Genomic DNA, 26,803 nt, shown 5'->3' on the forward strand with positions numbered 1-26,803 from the left:
CCGGTCTGAACCGTTCCTTGGCATTTCAACACCAAACTTCACTGTTTGCTAGATGGGCATCACTTCAGGCTTTGAAACAACCGAAAAGATCGTTCAGGTACTAGTCCGGAGGAGCACCCAAGCCCCTTGCTTTGCACCCTTATTCAGAGTAAAGGCCATTTATAAATACAGTAAGCATATATACAGATACATATATATAGATATATATACACCATATATATAAATTTTATATGCACTTCACGTAATAATTTAATAGTGCCCCGATCACCATAGATTCTATGTGCTTGCTGCAACTCTCTAATGTGAGATCTATTTGGTGGTATATGATACTTGCTTATAAAAATTGTCACAACAAGGCTCCCCAAAGCTAAAATAGCTTCCCAGCCTTAAGATATCCCAATACAGAGTTTTGTCATTTAATACTGGTAAGTGCTTAACATTTAAGCACAGATTCAGGCCTTCCACATTTCATCAGGTCCTTTGATTTTTACATGCCTACATGTACTAAGTGGTCTCAAGCCTTTCTAAGAAGAGGCAGCTATTTACCATATTTTTTAGAGTGAGGCAATGTGCTCATCAAGTGCAAATCTGTGAACAAAGGCTGAGGAAGGAAAAAAATATGTGCTAACAATAATAACAATAAATACAAAACCTCAGAGATGAGCCATATAAAAACAAAAAGGAAACCAAAACCAGATTTATTTTATTCGTCTTTCAGTGTCATTTATATTAAATGCCCTGGGGGTGGGGGTGGGGGTGTTACAAATGGCAAAAGCAAAATTACATATTCCCATAACTGCTGTTGTTTGGAAAAAAATAAACAAACCCAACATTTACGGTTGTTTATAATGAGTGAGATTTAGGTCAGATGAGTCTTAACCAGAGCCTTGGGAACTGTACCTGGAGATGTACTGTTTGCTAGGCCAGCTACTGTCTAAGCATGGATGGGTGGAATTAAAGAGATATCACAACCCAGCTTAAGAAATGGTAGAAGCAAGGACACATATATTTATTTAAAAGATGCAGGTCAGATAATAACCGGATTAAGAAGAAAAGAAAGACAGAAAGAAGCCTCCTCTCCTTCTCACAGTTTGTCTGCCAGGAACACTTTACTGCTTCCCTACAGCCATCCATGAAATCTGATGCCAGGAGCAGGAATATCAGAGTTCCCAGGCCACAGAGGGGTGTGGGGAGTCAAGGAAAAAATCTCTTTCTAAAGTTCTGGATAAAAATAGGATCTCAAGGAAAATGACCTTTGTTGGGACATAAGAGCAAGATCCTGCCTTTGAGAGCCTGCCTTGGTCGGTCCAGATACACAATGCCCTTGATACCCTGTTAACCTCTGTGGAGCCTAAACTGGAGACAGCAGAACTGTGGTCCAGTCTGCCCTTTCTTGCAAGCCCAGACCCTCACCACTGCAAAGGACTGAAGAATCAGCCAATGCCTCCTTCACTTCTCCACAGCTTCCCTAAGCCCCCAGGAATTTGAGGCCATTTCTTCCCATAGGTAGCACACACTCCCCCATCTCAATGTTCACATCATAAAAATGAATGAGAAGCAACTGCTGACTTGTTGCTGAATTATTTTCTGAAGTTTAAACTGTGAATGAGAAGCCACCTGAGAAAACTGGATTGAGTCTGAGGAATTCACCTAGCTGATATCCAGACTATACATTGGACTTTAGCAGAGCAATTATTGCATACTGTCTCCCTGTAAGAAATCAAAGGGATGCCTAAACATGCAGTATTTATGAGATTGCAACATCTTCTTTTGTCTCAGTGGAGTGAAGTAACGTTTTGGAAGCAGAGTTTAAGCTAAATCAACTTCTAATAAAAATAGATTCACACTAGGTGAATCTTTACACTAACCCAGTAATTGCTCAAGCCTTGTAGGGAAGGGTGTTTGGTTTATTAAAGACTGAGCCCTGCTTAGTTTAAGCATCTGCATTGACCCCCAAGGTACACACAGGAGAACAGAGAAAAGGAGTACACTTTCAAGTGAGGCAAATTTTAGGAAAAAGAGCAATTACTGTAATGACAGAGAAAACACTTGCAATGAAATTCGTTATCACAGCAGGGGAAGGGAAAGGAAAGGTAGGAAAGGGGAGGGGAGTGGAGAGAACGTAGCAGCCTGGGTAAGGGAACAAGACAGGATTTTCTTTGTCATTAGGCTTTTATTCACAAAATGAATTTTTAATGGATCCTATCCTGTTGGCATGCAGAGGAAGACTGTATGAGATCCTTCTGCTCTGGTTGATAATACCATGGTCCTAAACTGCAAAGCAGTATTTTTGTTTGAGAAGTGGATTCGATAGGGTGTGGGACCTAAACCATTTGGGGATTCTGCTCACCAGGACCACAAAGTGAACTTTTACTTACAAGAAGGAATTATAACAGAGGAGAAGGACAGAATAGTAAAATATCTAAGAAGTATGTGGTTATAGAAGAATCTGCTCCAAAACCAGAAAAATTTTGGAAGTTAACAGTAGTCAGGGAACAGCTGGAGAAAGCAACAGACAGCGCAAGCAAGAGCATGTGGGAACCGATGGGAGATGAAGCATGAAGAGGAAGAATTAAAACCAAGTGAAAAGGAAATAAGCCAATGCCACTAAAGCTGTCAGTTTAGAGTCATTAATATGGATTTGCCCTTCTCTTTGGATGTTTTTTTTTTGTTAATCCCTAGCCAGAGTCCAGTCATTCAGCTTTACTTATTTCTGTAATCTGCCTTTGCTTGCCTGTTGGTTTTCCTGAGTAAGACATGTACACGGATGAGGCAGGAGTGGGGGCTGGAATGAACTGCTCTTATTTTACTGTAAAATATGTATTTTAATGTCTTGTAGCCAAAACCAAGCTTGGTGTAAGGCAAACCAGACTGAGAAACAAAATGTAAAGGACAATGTTGTATTGAGCAGGTTCATCTTAACAATATCAGGAGAAATTACAAGTAGCTTGCCATTGGTCTCCTCACTAATTAGTGCCAAGAGAAATGGAGAAAGGTTGAAGGGTAAGTGCAGGCATGTCTGAGTATCACAGAAATTATATTCAGGCTTCCACCAAATTTGTTGCCCATCAGTAATTTCACTTTCCCTGATCAGTGGAAATAGAATTATTAGATTAAGCTACAAGAGGTTTAATACCCCTAGATGTAAACTACAGTCAAGTAATAAAGTAATTTTACCATGTAAATTAAAATAATTAGTGATAAAAATAGGCCAAATATTTTGTAGGTAATAAAAATTCTGCAAATCATGCTGTCATTAAAAGCTGTGACTTGATAACAGTACCTGTATGAGTGGAGTGATTTGTATCTTGCCTGCACTCCTTATTTGACAGGGCCAAAAATCCTCACTTTAAACACACTATTTGAATATAAATTTCAACCCTTTAAACTGATGTGTAGAAGATGACCTATCCTACATAGATGTTAATTTGAGAACTGGTTGTTTTTAATTATAGAAGCAGTTTTTGGTTGTTCATTTGGGGATTTTTGTTTATTTGTTTAATTAAAAAATCCACATGATTATTAATAACAGATTCTGAGACATTCTTAGTATGAAATATATAGAAGGCTCCTCCCAATGCAGGAAATTCAAAATGAAAGGGGAAATTCTTGCCCTAAAGTTTTTTCTGTAGAAGGGAATTTGATGGAGTTATTCTAGCAGCCCTCTTGCTTAAGGATAGCCTTGTCTTGGGAATAAATAGTTTTTTTGTAGAGATGTGGAACTGCAGAGGCTCAGCTGTGCAGCATTGCAGGTGTCCGGCACTAGAGGGCACAGCCTGAGCTCTGCTGGCCCTGGGAGCATGTGGGCATGGCAGCCCTGCCAAAAACCCCTTAGCCTGACTTTTTCCCCAAAATCATTTTACCCTTTATCTCGATATTTTCTTTTGGTATTTGTTCCTTTTTATCTCTGTGGCCCAATGTTGGTTTCTAAATAAAAGTTTCCTGTGCTGGTATATAATTAGTCCAATTTTCCCTCTGGATTCACTCACATCATGAGAATAAACTTCAGGGGCTTATACCCTGGACAAGCAGGTTGCTAAAGCACAAGGGAAATCCTGTCCTTGTCACTGTGAGGACAGAGAGATTAAAGAGTCAGTTACAGGATGGCATTTCTTATTTTACCATTATATGATTGCTTGTGGCCATAGTAATGTTCACAAAATGTTGGTCACCTCAGTCGAAAGAGGATTTTGATGACAGAAATTATAATTGAAAGGCATCCTAAAAGAAATGGTCTTAAGCTTTGAATTTTAATATGCATAAAAATCAGAGTAAGACGACAAAAAAGTTTTCTCCAGCAGCAATTATGTTCTCAATTTTGAGGAGTACCTGACCATTCCTTTTCTCATTTCTGTTCCTAATGCTGACTGCATAATCTGCTCTCCAAACCCAGTACCATTGTACCAGGACTAAATCATACAGCCAAAAGCTACTTTTGTTCTGCTATGGTTAGAGTGGTGCTATATTTTGGTAGCCAAACTGGAAGCATTGACTGGAGAAGAGTTATTACTGTGATGCCTGGTTTTCTTGATGCTTTGCAATTGACAAAGCATCATTTATCACGCTTTGCATTCCAATTTTTCTTTGCACGTTTTCCAGCTCATCATAACATAATTATGTTTCTGTTTCCTTCAGCCAGGGGCCGATACTTTCTTTTACTAAGACAACAGCTGCACTGCACAACCTTGATGAATCCCCATAAGGGTAAAATGTGTCTGTGGTGCTTGTTTCTGCTTTGGCAACCCAAATGTTCAAGTTCTTTTTTATGAGAGATGCTGTTCTAAAATGCACCCAACCCCGATGCTTTCACAGCATTTTTCAAAATGAGGTTTTATATTGCAAATTAGATTTGAAATATTAAACATCCTGGCTGGTTTGCGATTTTAAATTCTCCTTTTGTAACATTTCTGTTTATAGTGTTTGTAGGTTATAAATGATGGGATGGAATTTAGAAGGTTATAGTTACTGATGTGAAATTTATTTTTTGAATGAAATTGATTTTATGTGTGACAATAAGCACAATCTGGAGATCTGCTTTATGTCCCTACAAGGCACCTTAAGGCAGTTTTCATGGTACAGGTGAATCATTTCCGTACTTGGCCTCGGTTGTTCCAGCCACACTGCAGCATAAAGGTAATTATACAAACCTCAGCTATAAAGTGCATTAACTGCTCGTGATGGAAAAAGACACACAGTATTTTTATTATTAGTTATGGAGATATTTTATTTAACTCTAATTTAGTGCTTTGAACCTGGATTTCAAAGACCTTGAGTAAGGAAGGATAATATTTTTATTTTGCATGGGAGAAATCAGGGCAAAGAAAAGTAGGGCTCAATGCTGGAGGCAAGCTGAGGGCAGAATCCATTCTTAATGCTCCTGATTTTGTTTACCCAATTATACCATTATTAATTGCCATTTCATCTCAAAATCTATCCATCAAAACATTGTGTACAATGGAAGCAGTAACTTTTTCAGTCACCGAAGATTACTCAGATTTGTGAATGGAGGGGATATTGTGTCCTGGATAAAACCACAGCCTGGATAATTGCATTCTTCAGGGTAACATTTTCTCTATGATTTTACTTTCTATCCTGTTCTTCTGGTGTTACTACTCCTGCTGTCATCATTTGAAGATAGTTTGTATTTATATATCAAAATTACAGTAATTCTGTACATGGAGATAATAGTTCAACTGTTATGCTCAGTCCTATCAGTCATATCTATGTGCACCATGATCTAAGGATACTTTGCCATATTTGAGAGTGTTTTAGTTTTGCAACATTTTCTGTCTACTACGTTGGTCACTAACGTAATTGCTTGAAAGGCTGTTAGATATTGATGGGAACTCTCCCTGCCCAATCAGGGCCAACTTCTCTCTGTGAATGGTGAGTATGGGTTTGCTGTTGATAGAAAAGGTAGAGGACTGCTTGTTTTGGAAAGACAATGAACACATGGCTCATGAGAAGAGCTTGCCTCGTGCTGTTTATTCCTTAAAACCCTGAGGCAAATTCTGGAAGATTTCACTAAGATGTATTTTAGCTTTTTTCTCATCTATCATCAGTTTCTTTAGTCAGTCCACTCACACATGTTCATTGTAAGATGTGCATTTTCTTTCTGATTCATGTACAGTAATTGCTTCCTAACATCTGCCTGACACATTTTGTAAGAAAAGTAACTCTGCAAATATTAAGAAAAAAATTAATGTATGAAATCTTTGAAATCTCTATTACTGAGGTTTGTTATCCACAGCTGACTGGATTCATTTCCTGGCCAGGAAGCTGCTTCAGCAAAACAGCTGCATTAGTTATTTAGCTGGAGGTTTGATCCTGCTCTTGCTCACAATGATGTAAAGCAGGAATAATACCAGAGAATTTAAAGAATAACCCTAGTGTGAAGTGTACATTGGAGAAAAAAGAAGCATTATGATATTGAACAAGAGAACAGTAGCAGATACTCTGCGATCCTGTCATAGGTGCTTAGGCATTATCTCCATGTCTTGCAGAAACCTTACTCCAAATACACCACTCATTCCTGGAAGTGTTATTTTACTTGGTAGCACCAAGTGGCCAACAGAATTAAGGCCCAGTTGTGCTCAGTGTTGTGCCCTAACTATGAATTCACACATGACTTATTCTGTACTAAGCACCACACTCATTATTGTTTGCATCTGGTTCATAATTGTTCCCTCTCAGTTGTTTAATTTTTACAGTGTATGCTACAATTACTTTATACTTTCTAGTCCAGGAAAACACACTCCCTGGTTTTCTTCTAGTCTGAATTAATGTACATGATAATTAACCCATAGGTACAGAGAAAGAAGAAATCAAATGAGCATTGCAGCCTAAAAGGGAACAAAGCTTCCTTTAGTCAAAGTATTTCCTATCTAAGATGGCAATGCTATATCTCTGGACAACAGGGGATTGTTACGAAAGCCTCATGTGCTTTATAGATGGATTACTTCAATCCCCAAGGCCATTAACACCCCTCATTTGATCTTGTAAATTAGCAGCATGTACTGTTAATAACATCAGAAGTTACAGTATCCTAGAGTTCAGTCCCCAAACCTCATCCTGTTTCCTCTAACAGGAGTTATCTATTATATCTTGGCTACAGTCCTTGGCTCTCATGTAGCAAAGGTATCTGTGGTTTTGTTTGTGCTTTGGAGTCATGGGCATCTGCAGTTGCTCTGGGCTCATAATGTCAGTTCATATTCCTGTTGCAGACCTGTGAGAGGGGATTCCTGAACTTATGCACCTGAGAACCTTCCAATCCAGAGTACTATGCTTTGATATCAGCATGCTTTGATTATTTTTACTTGTTGACTTTTCCCTGTACATTACGGATTCCTCTCTGGAGTTACAATAAGTTTTTAAATGGAAACTAATGTTTGGAGATGCTACACTTTCAGACACAAGAGGAAGGACTCAGCTCCTGGATGGAGATACCTAAATGAAGCTCCATCATTCCTAGACCTTGGGAGGTTTTGAGGAAAAGGACAGTAGAGGAAAGGCTGCAACATTCAGCACCTCTCTTTCCCTCCTGTGCTCTGTAATGTGTACAAGACATGCTAAACAATGTGTGTGTCCTCAGCCCCATCCCAAGACCTGTGCTCAGCACCTCAGCACTGGCAGGGATGGGGGTAAAGCAGCAGCTATGCTTTCGTTTACAATAATAAATTCCTAGACTTTAATTTTGTGGGGCTCTCTGAAACAAGACAGGAGTGAAACCAAAACAACAATGTCTCTCCAAGTCCAAAACCTCCCCCTGCACCCAATCCAGACACGAACCCCAGACTGCACCCAGCCCAGCTCTGCTGTGGCTCGTCTGCCTCCGCCTCTGCCCCCAGTTTCAAATCTCTGCAGCAATATGTTCTGTAACAATCAAGGATTTCTGGGGCAGCTCCAGTAAGATGAGAAAGATATCCTTCTGCTTTGAAATATGTGAGCATGAATGATTCATTCAGCACAGCACCCCTTGGCCATTCATATCTATCTGATGATCAAATATATTTTTAATTATCAATCTATCTGAGAGGATTTTTTTTTCACTAGACAATACCCAACTGTATTGTAAAAGCCGTTTGGATTTAGCCAGAGAATTTGGCAGCAAGATAGGGAACATTTGGGCTTTCAACACTTGGGAACATATGGAAAGAGGTTTGGAAGATTGCCACATGGGATGTAACTTGGAAGATGCTACATTTCTTCATCCTTTTTTTGTGAAGATAAATACAAGAAAATTTACTTTTTTTTTTTGAAGGATCCTAATTCCTGTTTATTTTCTACGATGTACTGCTGCTCTAGAATAAACCGCTATACTCAGCTGCAAGGTTTGAGCAAAATCAGCTGCATATTTATGGGCAACTGTAGGTGGGCAGTTAAAAGGGAGACAGTATTAGAGATCTTTTCATGTTTTTACCTCCTAATTCATGAGATCCCTCATAGGTGAACTCACAAAGCTGCAGCCTGGTGACTCAGATCACGGGCTGAAGGAGGATACCTGGTGTCCAGCTCAGTCAGGATGTGCACCATTTTACTGAGGTCTGTGAGGATAAGGCCCTGTTGGTGGTCCTTCTTTCTTGCTCCTGCTGTGATCATCTGTCTCTGCATTATCTTGACACCCATGGTGGGACAGACAGTTCAGGCTGGCAGTGTGCCTCTGGTACAGAGTTTCACCATGTGACTTGGAGCTCCAGAACTACGTTACAAATCTCAGTCACCTTTGGGACAGGATGGGAATGGAAGAGAGGAGCAACCTCCAGCTCAGCACTCAGGACTGGACATGTATGAACCACCATCATCTTCACAGAATTACAGAATGGGGCAGGTTGGAAGGGAAAACAGTGAGTTACCTTTGTATCACTTTAGGGGCAGATGCCTCAAGTGCATGATGGGACCTGTCTGCATCTCTCAGAGTTATTGCCTCTGTTTGTCAGTTTGCTTCATATTTGATAAATCATTCACCATAACCACTGTGTAAGAAAGGAGTTTTAAATGCTTTCTTTTTGTGTGTGGCTCAGCTATGTGCCAGGTTGGCGGGCTGCAGCAAATGCAGAATTTACCGGAATACACAAATATGTATTTGTAAAATTGGCAAGTGGACCCTGCAGCTCAGTAAATGCTAATTAGTCTCTCAATCTGGTAGGAAATCATCACCCTCCTGGTTTAGCGATGAGACCAAGACCAATGAGAGTGGCAGGGGCTTGTACTGAGTGACAGATAAAGTCAGAGCAACCAGAATTCCAGTCTTCTTTGGTGTCCTGAAGAGTCTGAACACCAGAATGGAGGTACTTGGGGCTTTCCTCTCAACCCCTGACTCGAATAGCTCAGTTCAGAGCAGGCTGCAGCTCTCATCCCTCCTGCATGCTCAGGTTTCCTTTCCTCAAGAAGGATTAAGAGCAATGAGAAGGAGGTGTATGCCAGCTCTGACTGCAGCAGGCACCTGGAAACCAGCCTGACTACGCATTCACTTCTGGGAACTGGGCAGCACTCACAGTTGCTGTGTTTTGATAATAGTCTGAGTGGGTTTTGTGCGTAAATTCATTGTGGCTTTTTATCTTGCATTTTCATGTTAGAGTTTGTTTCAACACATGCAGCCACATAATAACTAGATAGGACAAGTTCCTGTTATTTCTTTGCTAAGGGTCGCTAAGGTTACCCTAGGTTAAGAAAAGTACTGAGTGAAGGATGACATCCTGGAAGAGGAATTGAGCATGGAGAAGTTGGTGATGAGGGCAGAGGAAAGAGCATCTTCTCCCCTGTGGCAATGGCTTTCAATAACTGACTGTCTAAGTCAGAAGAGCAAAAAGAGTAGGCAAATACCCAAATCATGTAAATGGGACGTTGAGCCCCTGAACTGTGGCACCACTGCAAATAAAATCAGGTTTTTGTTTATACCAAAGGGTCGGCAGTACCTCCCTAATCAGGATGTCAGTTCTTTGGAAATCAGCAGATATTTTGCCTAAAAGCATCTGGCAGTGCAGTGTAACTCAGCAATAACTGCTTGTCAGGTCTCAGGAGGTAAACCCCAGAAGAAAGACTGGAGCTGCAGTTAGAAGCACTTGTGAGTAGTTGACTTCAGAGAATTTCTTTTGCCTTTTTATTTTTTTAAGAATGCCTGAACTTGATGGAGACTCTTTCATTTAAAAGCCAGAAAGAAGACTTACAAATTAAGCAACATCTAGCTCCTAATGTGTGAAACTGCAATTTGCATACATCATGGCAGCTGCTGAGTCGGGCCTTATTACCTCTGCTGGAGTGTTAATTTAACCACAACTTTCTCATTTATTTAAATGAAAAAGCAGCGGGTGGCTGGCATGCCACATTATCTGTCAGGCAACCTGGGAATCTGTTGACAGAGCCAGAAAGAGATTTCAATTCAAAGGGACTGCAGGGTGAGGCCCCCCTGGACCGGTGGTCACAGGCGAGCACAAGATTGGCCTTGCTCTGCTCTAAAGGTCAACACTTACCCTCAGAAAAAAAAATAAGATCAATGTTGTATTTGGATAGACATAAGAGAATAGATAATACGATTAAACTGGAAATCTCTGTGTTTCTGTTTTTTCTCTCCCGATGTATCCAAACTAGCACTGTACTGATAACCAAAACATTGTTACTGGTCCTGACATAATACAAATAGAAGAATCACCATTTGTTGAGCACCCAGAGGAACGTGGTCCAACCCCACCATCAGCTGGAGTGCTGAACTCCAGCTCTTTGCCCAGACAGCAGGATGCCAAAGCTGCCCACTCAGGATGTACTGGGAGGATGGAGCAGCTGTGGCAGTGAGTGGTGCTGGTGCCACCACTGCTGCAGCCAGCCTGGAGTCACTTCCGTGCATGTCTGGTGCCGAGGGGATGAATGAACATGCCAGAGCTACTCGGGGGGAAGTAAAGCAAATATAAGATACCAGTCACCAAAACAGAGGCTGCCTCCCTCTCCAGGAAAAGAGGCTGCAGAGCCCTGAGGAACTGCTGAGATGGGAGCTATGAAGAGCAGTAGCCACACTGAGGAGTCACCCATGGGCACAGAATCAAGCATGAGGGTCTCCTCTTCTGAGCTATGATGATGTGCCACCATTTAATGACACAACTGTGTAAAACTGTATTTTTCAGCAGAGAATGAGGTTCTGCTCTGAACCACGGCAAGAGTGACAGGGGACATGAATTCAGTTCAGTGCCTTGGTTGAGATGTTTCAGTGAGAGCAAAGAAAAACCCCATCCTGGTGCCAGCCAGAGTTTAACTGAGTTAATGTTGGTCTCTTCTAAAGTTCAGCTGTAGCTAACTGTGGCTCATGAGCCTGCTCATGACAAACCACAGACAAGCTTCACCCATGGACAGTTTGTGTGCACCTGCCTGTCAGAACAGGTGTCCTGCTTTTGGATGAGGTGTGATTGTTTTATAGCTGTTCCCAAAGGCTGGGAAAAACACACCCTTAGAAGTGGTCAGACTTTTTCCTAAGGAAAGGGCTATTTTCCCATTAGGTGAATCACTAGCAGTTGAGATTTAGAAGGGAGTAACTTTGTTCAAACAGTGCCAGAACGTACTACATGACTGGTGTCATTAAAATATTGTTCTGAAACATTAAATTCAACACATATTTCCTAAACACTGATACAGTCAGATCAAATGTGCCTTTTTTCTGTCTCTGATGCCTACTGCTTCTCACTGTTTAAGAATACATTGTGTAAAAAGATCACCCATTTGTTGAATTACCACAGATTCTCTTCCCTTTGTCATTAACTTATCAAAGTTCAGGGAAAACTTTTGTCTTCGCCCACTTCTCAGCCACTCATTTTTATAATTAAAATCACCATGACAACAGATAATGATATCAGAATGAAAGGATTATGATTTAATTATATGAAGGTGAAAACAGGCTTGGCTTACAGCAGAGAAAGCTTTTAATTCCAGCAAAAATATGGGGGGCACACTCTCCATTGTATCATCATAAAGTGCTCCTGAGAGCTGCTCAGCAGTTGCCCCACTGCAAGACAGGGTGTCCCACTTAATTCAGTGACATACAAGAGAAATATTCAGAATTTCATCCGCTATAAAAAGAAAATTGCCTTAAAAGCCTTAGTGTTTTTATGAAACAAGTTCATTTATAGAAATTACCTGAAGAAACACAGCCATAAAAGGAAACATGAATATTATTATGGTAGTGGAGTGGTTTCATGTAAAGAAAATTCATTACATAAACTTTGCGTGTTAACCAGCATCATACTATAAATTGTTCCAAGTTAAAAGAGAATAGGACAAGTTAGCGAATATGGTCCATTTTTATTACAGCTGTGGCATTTCATCAGCTCACTGTTCCATCTTGGGTTCTGGGAAAGCTGTGGTATCAGATTGGGTATTTTTGCTTCTAAGATAAAACTGAACTTTTAATAAGAACAGTCTGGGAGTTTAGGCAACATATATCTTTGTAATCTGATCTATTGAATTTTCTGACATGAGTAAACTTTAATGACTTTGATTTTTTTCCTAGTTTCATTCACAGATGGTATGAAATGTGCTTTTTAAATGATGTACTTTAATTTTCCCTCTAAAACCAACAAACTGCTATTAACAGTTGAATGTTTTTGTACACTTCCTCTATGGCTTTTGGAAAAATTCTGTAATAAAACCATCAGACTAAAAATCTAGATAAGGCAATACATTTCAATTTTCTCAGAAGCTATTATGATCAATCAACCAATTAGGACAGTGAATAAATAAATTAATGCTATTTAAAAAAGAACATTCTGAAAACCCCTTAATGTCTTTCTAAACTAAAAGTATAGGCTCAACATTAATCAATTTTATAACCCTAAATTTTGCTTAATCTTTTTTCCATCTTTGCTTAAACATATGGAGATATAAATAGTGTATTATGGCCCTCTCTGTTCCCCTTTAATTTCCAGAGTACAAGATCTGCAGCTGATGTAAATCAGTGCAGCCCCACTATTCTGGACCAATTTAGTAGATCTGTTTCTGATTTACACCAGCACAAACAAGAAGATAGTCAGGCCTTAAAATATACAGATAACACTTTGTCAGCAATCCTTTTATGTAGAACTTCAGCTCTTGGTGATCTAGCAAAAGGGCTAGAGGAGAAACAGTTTGGGAAAATTTCTGTCAGTCGTGAAGCCTTGGGCTTGGGAGTGACTGTGATGGGGTCAGTGAGCAACAGCATCTCTTCTGATTTGGTACCCAGACCTCAGAGGTAGGTGGGAGTCAGTCTGAGCATCACCTACACCAGAACTGCTCCAGCCACCCAGGAACAGCTGCCACACAGAGATGTGCCCAGTTCTGTGGCAAGGTCTGTGGGAGATGTGATTCCTGAGGCAGGCCACCAACACAAGCTGTGTCTGTGCCATTCCAAAGAAGAATCTGCCTCTTGTCAGCCCTGACAGGCAGCAGGGCAGGCAACACACAGACAGGGAAGGAGAGAGGCACTGGTGCCAGTTGGCTATGTCCTAATGTGCCCCTGTGCCTGACATTGGAGCAGCTTCTCATTCCAGCCAGGAGCCCAGCACGGGCTATTAATAGCACTGGCACCTCACTGTTGGCCAGAAGCTGTGCTGCTGTGTCAGAGCTCTGTTTGCCTCTTCCACGCACTCCCACGGACACCTCCCACTCCCAGCGTCGGAAAGGTACATTTAAATCGTTTCCCCACTCAGAGCAGGAAAGACAAGGGAGTTTAGTGCTGCAGTAGATGGGCAATGTGAAATCACCAGGCCAGTCTGCCTTGGGCTGCAGGTTGCATGGGAGGCTTGTGGGCAGGGATACTTGAATGCTTGTCTTGGGGAACCCTTAAAGATCCTGGAGAGGCAGCCTCAATACAGTCATGCAGGGCCAGCTGCAAGGCAGTGACTTGGGGAAGAGGCTGCAGGACCCAGTGTTGGTGCCAAAACTGAGGCCCTCTCAGTTCCTTACAGCTCCTGCTGTTCAGTTCATAAAGGAAATGTAAGGGATTAATTACAAAGTAAGAACAGGAACCTCTGACCAGTATCAAATCTGGGATCTGTTTGCAGCTATGTGGGATATGCCAGAAGTGTGGAAACAGAATCAGCCTGTGGATGCAGAAATTTCCATGCCTGAGGTCTGTGCATGGTGGGGAGCTTTGCATACTCCACAAACCTGCAAACATCTGGTCTTGCTTCCAGAAAAGAAGCTTAGTGAAACTCTTGCTTTTCCCATCAGGATATCTCTCTGTGCCTGGGACTGATCCCTGCCATCAATACGAGGGTTCAGTGGGGATTGCAGATTTAGCAGGTATTGAATGTGTGTGTTAGTGCAGGGGCCATTTTGGAGGTGGTGCTGTGTTATTGCCATGGGTGGCTCTGAATTTTAATTTCTGTGGATATGGACATACTCAGATATTTGCTTAGTAGTGATTGAAATTGAAACTAGAGAAATTTAAGGAGAAGTCTGGATTCAGACAGTTACCAATGGAATGCTGATGTCAAATTATAAGGATTTACAATGGGCACTTTATTCTAATTTTGCTGCTGAGTGACAGGGATGTTCAAGTTTTCACATACTAGCATTTGTTCACCAGAGGGATGCATGATCCAGAGTTAGGCAAATATGAGCAATTAGAGTTCACAATCTTTTCTGTTGTAAAAATGCAAATAAAACTTAGTTTATTAAGTTATTAAATTATGTTTAATAATGTAGTGATAATAAACAAGTTATTAAATTATGTTTCTTTTAATTGTGATACAGTCAAATTTACACTGTATGACATAACTGTTCCAGAAAACTGTTTCCTATACTCACCAGTATATTTACAGAAATGCAAACTGATAAACCTCTAAGAGCTTTGCCAGGCTCCTTAAAGAGCTACTGAAATGCATTTTAGAAATACATTTTCCTTCTGCTGGCATCTGTCATTGTAAAATACTTGGGTAAGAAAAATGATCTGCATAGGTGAACTATAAAAGAAATGGGCTCTGTGTGTATATCTTTAACTTCTATTCTTCTCATGCAGTTAATGCACGTAATTGGCTTAGACTGGGCTTTGTTTATGGGCATTTGTTTGGGAATAGAACTACATTCATTTTCTACTTAAACCATGGGATTCTTTTGACCAACTTCACTGAGCTTTGAGTCAGAGTAAGATTAAGGTCAGGTAAAGACATATTTTAAAAGATGGTCCACAGGGTCTTTCATTTCCAGCTGCTTTGATTTTTTTTTCATGAATCTATAAGAGTTTAGGGGAAAAAAAGCCTGGTGTTTGCCAAGATATGATCAATATTAATCCAATCCCACATCTAGGCTTCTGTCTTGGCAGTAAATGGAGCTCAAACTGTCAAATCTACCCAGAATCAGAAACTACCCAAAGGCTTTGAAAACTGATCAAAGCATCTTCAGGTCTCCGATGGTCAATCGTGCTTCCAAGCACAGTTCCTAGAGCTTTGCAGACTGCTTCAAAAATCTTCCTGTTAGGCGCCAAGTTCTCCTAGCCCAGAGAGCCTTCTTGAGTCCCATTTTATGTTTATTTTAAATTAAGAGCAATGAAATGAGAAAGAAAACAAAGCTGCTGCAGGAAGGCCAGGCTGTGTCTGTAGCAGTGTGAGCGGAGGTGACTGCAGGCTCTGCTGGCAGTGGGATGCACACAGGAACACAACACTGCCACAACAGGAGCAGCCTGTGGGTCAGTCCCTGTCCTTCTGCACTGGCAGCCTCCTGTTACACCACTTACAGACTGTAACTGGCTAAGAAAGCTCCCATGAGCCTGCTTAGCAGCACATCCCAGAGGACCTGGCCCATGCTTGATATAGTGAGACATCAGCCTGCCTTGACTCAGTCCCTCAGTATCAGATGGCATATGGAAGTAAACAAGGTGCCACATGGACAGAGGGGAAAAATAACTAAAATACCTCTCAGAAAATTTGTCAGACTTTTTCTTATATAGATCAATGACATAATTTGACTTGTAGTGTTCACAGTTTCAAGACCTCAACATTCCTCCTTCCCTGGCAGCAGTTAAGTGAGTTCAGGTCTCCTGAACTGTACCTGCTATGGGGTTGATCCTAGGAGATTGAGAGGGCTGAACAGGAAGGGCTCCCTCTACGACTTTAATGGAAGGAGATCCCATCATCTGGCAAACTTTTTAAGACTTCCTAAGTTATTTAAGGCTGAAGTTTTACCTTTAAGAGTGATGTAGTCACTGGAGTTCCCAAATTGCACAGTGAGCTTAAGTAGGAGCCAGACTTTTAACTTGATTAGAGCCTTTGAAATTCTGATAATCCTAAATCACTAAGTAACTGGTAGCTGGCAGAATATAGAAAACTTCAGAAAAGGTACCCAGGCTGCTCATAGTTATGGTGATACTTGAAACATAGCCCAGCACTAAAGATCTAATTGTCACACAGAACCTTCTTTGAAAGATGCTTACCTGTATGCCCATATAAGCATAAATTTCCTAAAAGAATTTGTTGTTCTCCCACTTAATGCTGTGTCACAAGACTGTATATTTTATCTGGAATGGATTAATTTAAGAAATAATATCTGAGTCAAAGCAAGAAACTAAGTGTTCCCTGAAACTGTGAGTGACCTTTTCGGCACAGATGTCCAACCACAGGCTAGAAATGCTTCCCAGTCTGTCCACCATAGCTATTCTTTGAATCTGCTTTTTCAGCCAGTTCGGCAGCTCACTGATGTTCATTTAGTCTGTTGATTTCATCACAATTTGTTTGCAATAATATCACATAGGACCATATCAGTTACTTAAGACAAAATATCTAATTTATCCCTTATTAACCCAGAAAAAAAATGAAGCAAATTAGATTGGATTGACACAATTTGTTCTTGATAAATACGTGTTATAATGCTTTTATCACCTTGTTACTCTCTAAATCTTTATAATTCAATCACATAATAATTTCTTCTGGCATCTTTCCAGGTAGCAGAATTAAGAGAAGAATTGCTGTTATCCTATAGATATAGAAACATCTATAATGCCTTGGAAGCTTCCTTTTTATATCTTACTCTTATTATACCTTTTCCTTGTATCAAGATTAACATTATTATTTGCCCTTTTTGAGCACTGCAGGATCTTTTGCATTGTTTAAAATCTTGATCTTAAATGCCAGCACAGCCTTCATAATTAAACCCTGAGATTATAATGTTATTATCATCTGGATACTGATTTCTGCCTTACTGTGGATGTCAGCCAAATGTCATAATGCATACAATTAACAGATTTGCTTCTCAGCTTACTGATAACAAAGGAAGCACAAATAATTCATAGGCAGAGGCACCAGTTCTTTGATGTGACTGAACTCTGATCCTTTCAGCACCTGAAGGGAGGCAGGCTGAAGGCAGGGCAGCCTCATTAAGGCAAAGAAAAAGAAATAAAAAAAAAACCAGAGGAGGAAGAGGAGGATGCAGGAGGTGCCCCCCACGCTGGGTGCTGTGACCTCTGCTGGGCCAGGTCCTGCAGCTCCCACCCTCCCACAACGGCATGGAAAGAGGAGATTCCTTGGGAAAATACACGAAAAACCTTTGTCCCAGACAAAAATACAGACAAAATAATGTCTCTAATTACAAGGTAGCTTTTTTTCTTTTTCCCAGAGATTGAGGGAAATTCCTCATGAGATACTTCCATCTGGTTTACAGTCCCTTTGTGTTGGGGCAGTTCAAAGAGGCTGCAATGTAACTGAGAATTGAGGACAGCATTTATTTATAGTTTGATAGCCTCATAAAAGCTGTAGAGCTGAGCTCACAGCAGTGCTCTTATTTATGTTTTAAACTGCTCATGCAGCACCCTACTGCCTTGCAAAGCGTATGCTGGAGCTCCTGCATAAAATTATATATGGCTCTTCATAAGGTTCTTGGCACAAAGGCAAAAAAGAAAAAGTGAAATTAGACTAACAAAACAGTTGATAAAAAAAATTAAAGTAGCAGCCAGAACTGGAGGAATATTAATAGCCCAGCTCTGAAATAAAGTAACATCCAATGAACATTTCTACCTGAATCCATTTTTCTCAATAGAAGAAAAAAATATCCAAAAACTCTGAATAAGGCAGTAACTCTGATTTCAGCTCCTGGTGACATTACAAAGGATTTGAACCTTGTGCTGGGAGGTTTTATAATGACAACCCTGCCTCTGGCACAATCTGAGAGCAGTGTCTCACTTCAAATTATATTTGTATCACATTTATCCTTTCTTTAATATCAATGTACCATCTTTTCCCCTCCATAACCCAGAGGGAAAGCAAAGCAGCACTGTTTCATTATTACCCTTTAATAGTCTTTCCAGTGATATAAAGGAGAATATTAATATCCTTCCAATGACCTCACCTAAACACTCCTAAAAGCCAGGAGGGAAGTGACAAGTTTGCAGGTGATGTACAGGGATGAATTTCTGAAGTTAATGAAAGGATTTCACCCCTGGGTTTTAATCCTGTTTTCTTTTTAACCTTTTAACTTCAGTTTCCTCAACTATGGAATGGAGAAAGTAGACTTACATACAAGTCACCAGCATGATTTTATTGAGTACAGTTTAGTCAGGAGCTTGCTGTGCTGTCAAAGCACAGAAATGAAGAAAGTGCATTCTAACAAGAAAAGGCAAATACTGTCTTCCTGAAAGTGTGAGGTGACCACGTTTTTCCTACAGCTCTGCCTGCAGAAGCAGCATTGCTCTGCAGAGCTTAATGAGGTGGGGGAAGACGGGTTGGGGAGTTGCAGGTAACCCTGCCTGCAGGGTGGACACTCCTTGCAAAATTCTGCCCAAGGACCAGCTCCAGGAGAAGGGGAGTCACACCATCCCAGGCTGTACACAGTTGTGCTGCTGCTCCTGGGGAGGATGCCCAGAGCCAACCCAGCAGCTTTGTGGTCAGCTGAGACCACCCACCCTTGGTGCAGATGGGCAGTGCCTTCATTGCCTGGGTAGTGGTTAGAGGACTTATCCATGAGACAATTAGTACCTAAAGTACATCAATGGCATGAGGTACTTGGTGCCTCAAGATTCCTGTTGCTAATGTCTTACTGATGAAAGAGAGAAGATGGCTGCAAGCATGTTGTGCCAGATATGCTAATCACTGGTATGAACACTTAAAATTCTCAGATCTGATGAACAGTGTAATCAAAGACACAGTGTTACTCTTAAGAAGGCTGAATTAACAGTGAAAGAAAACTTGAAGGTGACTGGCAAAGGAAATGAAATCTTCCTGATCTGTACAAGTCTGGGAAAGATGATGGTGATTAATCATCTCACTTGTTCTTCACATTAGAAATGCACATTTTGACCATTATGGAAAAGCTGGGGGATGTGTGATGCTCTGGCACCACAAAAGAGAAAGGAGAGAAGTTGATAAACTTTGAGGATAAGTCCTGATTGGTCAGACTGAAAAACAGGACTGGGGACTTGTTGGTAGTGACTAACAATTTCTTACAGTTGCAGAGTGAACAATCTGGTTCAAGACATTACAGCAAGATGTCTGTGGTTATGACCTTCGAGATACAGTGTGGTTCCTTTATCAAAAGGCAGTGGAGATCAAATATTGTAAGGTGATAACATAGCACAAGGGAAAACAATAAACATCTAATTATCATGTAGGATTAAAAGAAAGAACATTTTCTAACTCATTTTTATGACATTTTAATGACTGAAAAGACTTCTCCAGAGGCAGCTGATGCAGAATTAAGACCTGTATTTGCTCAAAGGCAGTATTTAATTTCATGGACCCAGGAAAAAAAAAAAAAGGAAGTAAAAATTCTAGATTTCAAAATGCCATAGCTGGTTGTTTTTGTACTGAACTTACTGTCTCTGATTGGTTTTTTAAAGTACCATAAGAAGAACTCAGAGCTTGGCATACATTCAGACTATAAAGTTAATGTTTTGTCTTCCAAATCCGTTTTTAAAATCTGGTAATAACCCAGATTCATTTCTTACATTTGTTGCTTCTAGTTCCAGATTTGGAATATGGAAAGAATCGACAAAATCAAAGAAATGCTACTCTTCAGCATGCTTGGCTTTTAATTTAGCACTCAAAGTGAGGAATCTATGTAATTTGCAGAGTGATGACTGCTCCAAAAACAACTGAACAGCTAAAAGAGTAGGTTTGAGTTTGATGATATGCAGATTTCCTTTTCACCTGGGAAATATCTATAATATTTAAAAATATCCATCAATCTAAATCTGTAGAGAAATCTGGACTGTTTGTAAAAATACATTTAGATTGATTTCAAAGAATTTCATATGCTCATTTTTTATGTTGATACATACTTCTTTAATGAAACTGAGACTTCTCTTTGTGCTGCCAGGATTTGAGAAAACAGGTTCAATCTGCCATAGAAGCCCCAGATCCTGCGAACAGTTAATCTGGTGAGGAACGTTACTCATCTCAACAGTCTCATTAAGCACTTCATAGCGTGTTTACACTGTGTTTCAAACATGGTTATTCCACAGCTTTAGGACTTGTTCCTGTATTGGTGATTCATGACATGAGTCCTTAATGCATTTTTAAAACATAACTGTCTCATTACCACATTAGAGCCAAAAACTGTTTTAAGGACTGGTATCTCTGAAGTGATGGGTGAAGGTCATTCTCCCACTGAAACTCTACCACTGTACCTCACACAGACAGATTCACTAGAGGATCCCAAACTCCAAAAAACCCAAAAAAAACTAAAGCCAAAAACCCAAATGGAAATAGGACCATGAAATTCCTTCTTTTTTCCCTACCATACATAAAACTGGAGCGAGTATGTGAATAATTACTATTTAATTAAAAATCTCCTTTGAGCTTGCAGTAAGTGGAACCATAATTTTGTAAATCTGCAGCACATAAACATCCCACTGAGAAGTGGGAGTACAGCTCAAAAGCTGGCCCCTATTTACTGATCCTTTATTTATCCCAAGGGAAACCAGTAGCAACTCTGTAGAAACCAGTGACCTTCACTCTGGTGTGAAAGAGTAAAGAATCTGGCCAATGGAACTAAGTTGCTTCCTGCCAATTTGCCACCATCCTTTGGAAGTGAAAGCTGTCTCTGCCCACAACATTATTTTGGCTCTCTCAGCTTGGAGGCCAGGGATAAAGGCACTGGTGAAGTGGGGAGTGATGGGACAGAGAGAAATCCATTGGTAAAGTGAGGCAGCAGCTTCCAGACCTCTTTGCAAGGGTGTAAGTGCAGGGCTTTTGCATCAAAACCGTTCTGCAAACTGGTACCCAAGCCTGTGGTAAGGCAGAATATTAAATATCCACACATCCACTTATGGCTCTGTAAAATGCCAGGGAACTGGGTGGTACTATTTATTTCCCACCTGCTTTGCAGAGGTGTAGATCACTGAAAAAATAGTGGGAGAAACAAGTCTCATGTTTTTTTCATATTTTAGTCTTGTCAAACCCTTTTCTGAAATCTCTGCTTAGGCATAACTCCCAGTCTGAGAGGCAGAGAAGGCTCCATTGCAGCAGTCTCACCCAAGGGCCTGGTGAAAATACAAGGTAATTTCAGCACTAAGCAAGGACTGATGTCCCTCAGGTGCATGAGGACAAAACTTGAATAGCCAAGGCACTAATGGCCTGATCTAGAGTTCATTAAGGTTTGTGAAAATCTTTTTCTCAATTTTAATAGGATCTGGATCTGGATCAGGATCAGGGAAAGGATGGAGGTGGCAGTTGAAAAAAGCTACTTTTAAGGGAAGTCTATAATTGTCTTTAATCACAAAACTTGGGGGTAGGTATTAAATATTGAAGTTCATTTGAAGTGTTGATTTTTCTTATGTTTTGTACTGGACATCCTGAACTTGAGACCTCACCACAATGTTACATACTTTCTATGCATTACTGATTTATATCACAACCAACAAAATGACTGTCTTTAAATAGTAACAGCAAGATTTGTTTGTCCGATAATTTGTTCTTATTGCACAATGTTATGTTTCTGTTTCTAGAAACATTCCCAATGAAGATCTTGAATCCTGAGGATATTTGAAGGGTTTGGAGGTCAACCATGGATCGCAAGGCTGAGGAGAAAAGAAAGCAGCGCCATAGCTTGACTTTATTGGAACAAGTAAAGAGAATGAAAGAATCAACACAGATAACTGATATTGTGCTCATTGCAGAAGGTGAGAAGTTCCCCTGCCATAAGGTGGTGCTGGCTGCCTTCAGTCCCTATTTCAAAGCCATGTTCACCTGTGGCTTGGTTGAGTGCATGCAGAGAGAGGTGGTGCTGTATGACATCTCTGCAGAGAGCGTGACCACGATCCTCCACTACATGTACACTGCGGATTTGCTCCTCACCAATCGCAATGTGCAGACTGTTGCGCTCACTGCATATTTCATGCAGATGGAAGATGTTTGCAATATGTGTCAGAAGTACATGACGGACCATATGGATGCTTCCAACTGTGTGGGCATCTACTACTTCGCAAACCACATTGGGGCAGAAGATTTATGTGACCAAGCAAGGAAATACTTGTATCAGCATTTTGCTGAGGTGAGCTTGCAGGAAGAAATATTAGAGATTGAATTCCAGCAGCTGATGGCTCTCATAAAATCAGATGATCTGAATATTTCCAGGGAGGAGAGCATTCTGGACCTTGTCATTAGATGGGTCAAGCACAGCAGAAAGACACGTTCAGAACACCTTATTGAGCTCCTCAAGCAAGTGAGACTGGTACTCATCAGCCCTTCCTTTCTTGTGGAGGCCCGGAAAAGAAACACAATGATTCTGTGCAATTCAGAATGCAATGATATGTTTGAGGAAGCACTGAAAACCATCAAACTATCCAGCCACCCTTCCCTCAGCCTGCGATACGGCATGGAAACTACAGATCTCCTGCTCTGCATTGGCAACAATTCTCTTGGCATTAGGTCCAGACACGGTAGCTATGCTGATGCCAGTTTTTGTTATGCTCCTGCAACAAGAAAGACTTACTTCATTTCCTCTCCGAAGTATGGAGAGGGTTTAGGATGTGTTTGCACTGGTGTTGTCACTGAGAAAAATGATATTATTGTGGCAGGGGAGGCAAGTGCCGTCAAAATGTCTAGACAAAAGACCAGGAACATTGAAATTTATAGGTGTGTACCCTCTCTTTGAAAATCCCAAATTATTTAAAGATTTTAGCTAAATAATATCTCTGGGGACCAAATAAAAGACCATTAGACAAAGCATTCTTTATTTGAAATTGTTTTTCCCAAAGATTTTGATTACCTTAATCAGTCTGTCACAATTTATTTTCATATCACTAAATTATACACATACAACCAAATCCTGATGCATTTTCTCCTGAAAGAAGGAGGATTTACTCCTATGGATTTACTCTTTTCTCTCTGTTTAAATGAGCTTGATTAGATCAACGCATGTGGATTTTATATTCTCCTTACTCAAATCTCAATATTTTCCCAGGATACTTCTTTTCTAGGTCACTTGCAGGGGGAAATGAGGCAAGGAAATGATCCAATGAGTCCAGTAAGACAGAGAAAATGTAATTCTCTGTTAATGCTGATGATAGTACTACATATATTAAAGATACTGGTTGATGTCTAAACCCTCATTTTGTTTTTACTCATGTCTTTTTCAGATGCACCATTTTTAAAGAAAAACAGACATTTTCTGGATTAAAGATAAAACTTAAAAATGGTGGCACCATTTTCAAATGCAAATGCCTAAATTTAAGGAAATACATCCCTACTGAATCAGCTGAAGTAACCTTATTTTCAGCAGTGTTGAGCTCTTGCTGTTCCCACTAACTTCAGTGGAAAGCAATTGAGCACCACATGCAGAAATAAGGGACTTCTTACCTTAATTCGGGTCAAATATCTTTGAAAGGACATATAGGATTCCTCATACTAAAAATGCTTGATCTTGCTAAATCTGGCTCAATTTTATAACTTCTCTGTGAAGGAGAAAGCTCTTTTTGTCATTGTACCATTGTCTGAGTAAACATTGATGACTAAGGGGGTAACACTTCCAAACAAGCTGATGGGACTTCATTGAACCAGTGCATTTACATCTCTGGATTTTCCTACAGATATCACCAGCGAGGAAACCAGTTTTGGCACAGCCTGTGCACCACTCAGCTCCGTGAGCTCTACGCTTTGGGCACTATCCACAACGATCTCTATGTAATAGGAGGGCAGATGAAAGTGAAAAATCAGTATCTGGTCACAAACTGTGTGGAGAAGTATTCCATGGAGCAAGGCACCTGGAGAGGCACAGCACCCCTTCCAATACCATTAGCCTGCCATGTGGTGGTGACGGTGAAGAACAAGCTGTACGTGCTGGGTGGATGGACACCACAGGTTGAGAAATGCACCAGTTACTTTGTTTGTTTTGTGCACTAGCAAGCAGTGTTGTGTAGTTCTGCAGTGCTTCTTGCATGGGAAAGCTACATCAGTGACAACAGAAGAATAAATTGCTCACATTCCTCTTTTGTAGGAAAACCAAACAGGGTGAAGAAGAATAGTATCCATCAATACCATCCTCCCTGTAAATACCTCACTGTAAATAAAATAAAGGGCAGGTCTTTATTCATAGAGTAGTGCACAGTGAGCAATAGTTTAAAATGCATCTTCTGTGTCATTATGTATTCCAGCATTTCTATTCCTTATTTATCATCCTCTTAATTTTTCTAGATACCATAAATAATGGTAATTAATCATGCAGGCACCCTTAGCTGTGACCTGTCTTCAGAAAGCATGCCACAGGTACACTTCAGGGACAGATTTATATATGACATTTAAAGTTCACCTTGATTTCTCAGGAAGCTTTCTTGGTTAACTAAAGTTAATTTATTCAATTTTAATTATATACATTTTAAATTAAAAGTCAAAGCATTCTCTGGAAAACAGAGTCCTTCGACTAATCCATTTATTTGTTTCAGTTGTATTGCTTGGCCATGTAAAATTTTTACAGGAATTTTCAGCAGGGCCACAAATATGTTCAGTAGGACAAGGAATATACAGAATTATGCTACAAGGAAGATGGATGCCAGGAGCAGTTGCTTCCAGTGCAAAAGGTCTTTTGTAAGAGCACAGTCCATTTTTATTTACTGCTCAATGCAGCTTAAATTTGAGTGCTCAGGATAAGGCCCCACAATTACTTGACAATGAAGTGGAGCATCTGTAATCCTCATTGCTGACAGCAATATGTTCAATCTGTCATCACAACTCAATGGCTTGTGTCCTCTTGAAATAAATTAAAGCATTTAAAAGTGAGATACATTCAGCTAACAAGACTTCCACCTCTTTGGATATTTTGAATGCAGGAGTTCCCAGGGAGACAACAGAAAGACCAGAGAGGATTTCTGATATGGAAACAACTGAGCAAGTGTATCTCACTATTTAAAGAATTAAAATATGAAAACACTTAATGTAGAAACAATCTGCCTGTAAAAAAACCACTTGAACTGAAATATATGTCATATAACAAAGATAGATATTGAAGTCAGCTTTGTTAAGCTTTTTCCCAGAAAAGATTGTGAAAGGGAAAACTGGCTTAGAAGCACAAGTCAGGAATATTGAGCCAAGAATAGTTTAAAAAAAGACACCTAAAGTGGATACCTGCCCACCAATACTATCAGTAACGATGCATGGGAGTCTGAGTTTATATATAAATAGGTTTGAGATGAGCAAATTAACAGTAATTGATTAAAACCCACAGCTTTGCAGGATGAGGGCGTACCTGAACAAATCAGAATAAATTATCTAAAGCTCTTAAAAACGTGCTTTAAGACCAGCACTGTAGAGGGCTGAATTCTTCTGCTACCATCTATCTTCTCCCTGTCAGATGCAGCGAGTGTGTGTGTGGGGATACCACAGCTGCACTGGGAAAGCAAATGAACTCTCCAAGGCAGGGCTTGTCCCTGTGCTTGAACAGCACTAAATGTTCTGTGGATCCTGAACAAACACTTAGGACACAGCATTGATAGAGTGACCTGGGTGCACGTGTCCATTACAGGACAGAGATAAATACATGTTCCCTTCCCATTCAGGCTTTGTAACTGAAACAAGACAAGACAAAGTCAAGCCAGGACATAAAATGACAGCTTAGGAGGGCAAGGACTCGGCTCACAGTAGCACTGCCCTGCTCAGCTTTGGTCTGGTCTGACTGATGCCAGCAGAGTTAGAATCCCAAGCAGCTCCAGTCTTGGTTACTGGGAGCTGTTTAAACAGAAGGTGGCACTAGGTGAGGCTGAGAGGAAGGTTCCAGACCCTGGTGACACTGAGAAGGGCTGCTGAAGTTTTGTTTTCTGTACATAAAGAGCTCAGGGTACACTCTGAGGCAAATGTTAACCACAAAAATGAGGTTGGATGTGAATTTACAGCATGTGAAATGGTGCCTGCTCCTAAGTATATGCTTAGTCTGTGTAGAAAATGCACAGCTTACCCCTCTTTCAGTGAATAAATTAATGTTTCACACTTACCACAGAGAAAGAACATGCCCTGGGCACTTACAGAGAGTAACCAAGGGGCTATATATTTACTTTTCAGTTTGCCTCCTACTATCTTGTCCATGACATTAGTGTTGGAAAGGTCTTTTCAGAAAGAAAAATAACAAGAAAAACAAGAACACATGTAACACCATTGCAAGCAAGTAAAGTACTTCTCTCCTTCTCACCCTCTCTATGTGAAAACTTCCAACCCAAAATATTTCAGGATCCTCCCCCCACATCCCACTGCTTACATTTAAGGGTGTTGTACCCAGAAAACATAATCTGAGTTCCCTTCATCATATGAGACAGGCAGAGAAGGGGGAAGAAGATTAGAGAGAACAAGAGGAGTAGGAGTGAGTATAAAAAGAGTATTATGGCAGCAAATATATAGCAGGGGGTAGGAGCTTATTATGAAAACTATTGAAGTTA

At 40.4% G+C, this 26,803-nt stretch overlaps 1 protein-coding gene across 1 annotated transcript in view; it reads left to right on the forward strand.

Moving 5' to 3' along the window:
* The first annotated feature begins 21,948 nt into the window (after positions 1-21,948).
* Positions 21,949-26,803, forward strand: part of KBTBD12 (kelch repeat and BTB domain containing 12) — a 30,822-nt gene continuing 25,967 nt past the window's right edge. Inside the window, exons 1-2 of the mRNA XM_071549711.1 lie at positions 21,949-23,018; positions 23,972-24,242. Coding sequence (XP_071405812.1) covers positions 21,949-23,018; positions 23,972-24,242 — 1,341 coding nt within the window. The remainder of the gene's footprint in view (positions 23,019-23,971; positions 24,243-26,803) is intronic.

Source organism: Pithys albifrons, chromosome 3, assembly GCF_047495875.1.
Source record: "Pithys albifrons albifrons isolate INPA30051 chromosome 3, PitAlb_v1, whole genome shotgun sequence".
Taxonomy (NCBI): domain Eukaryota; kingdom Metazoa; phylum Chordata; class Aves; order Passeriformes; family Thamnophilidae; genus Pithys; species Pithys albifrons.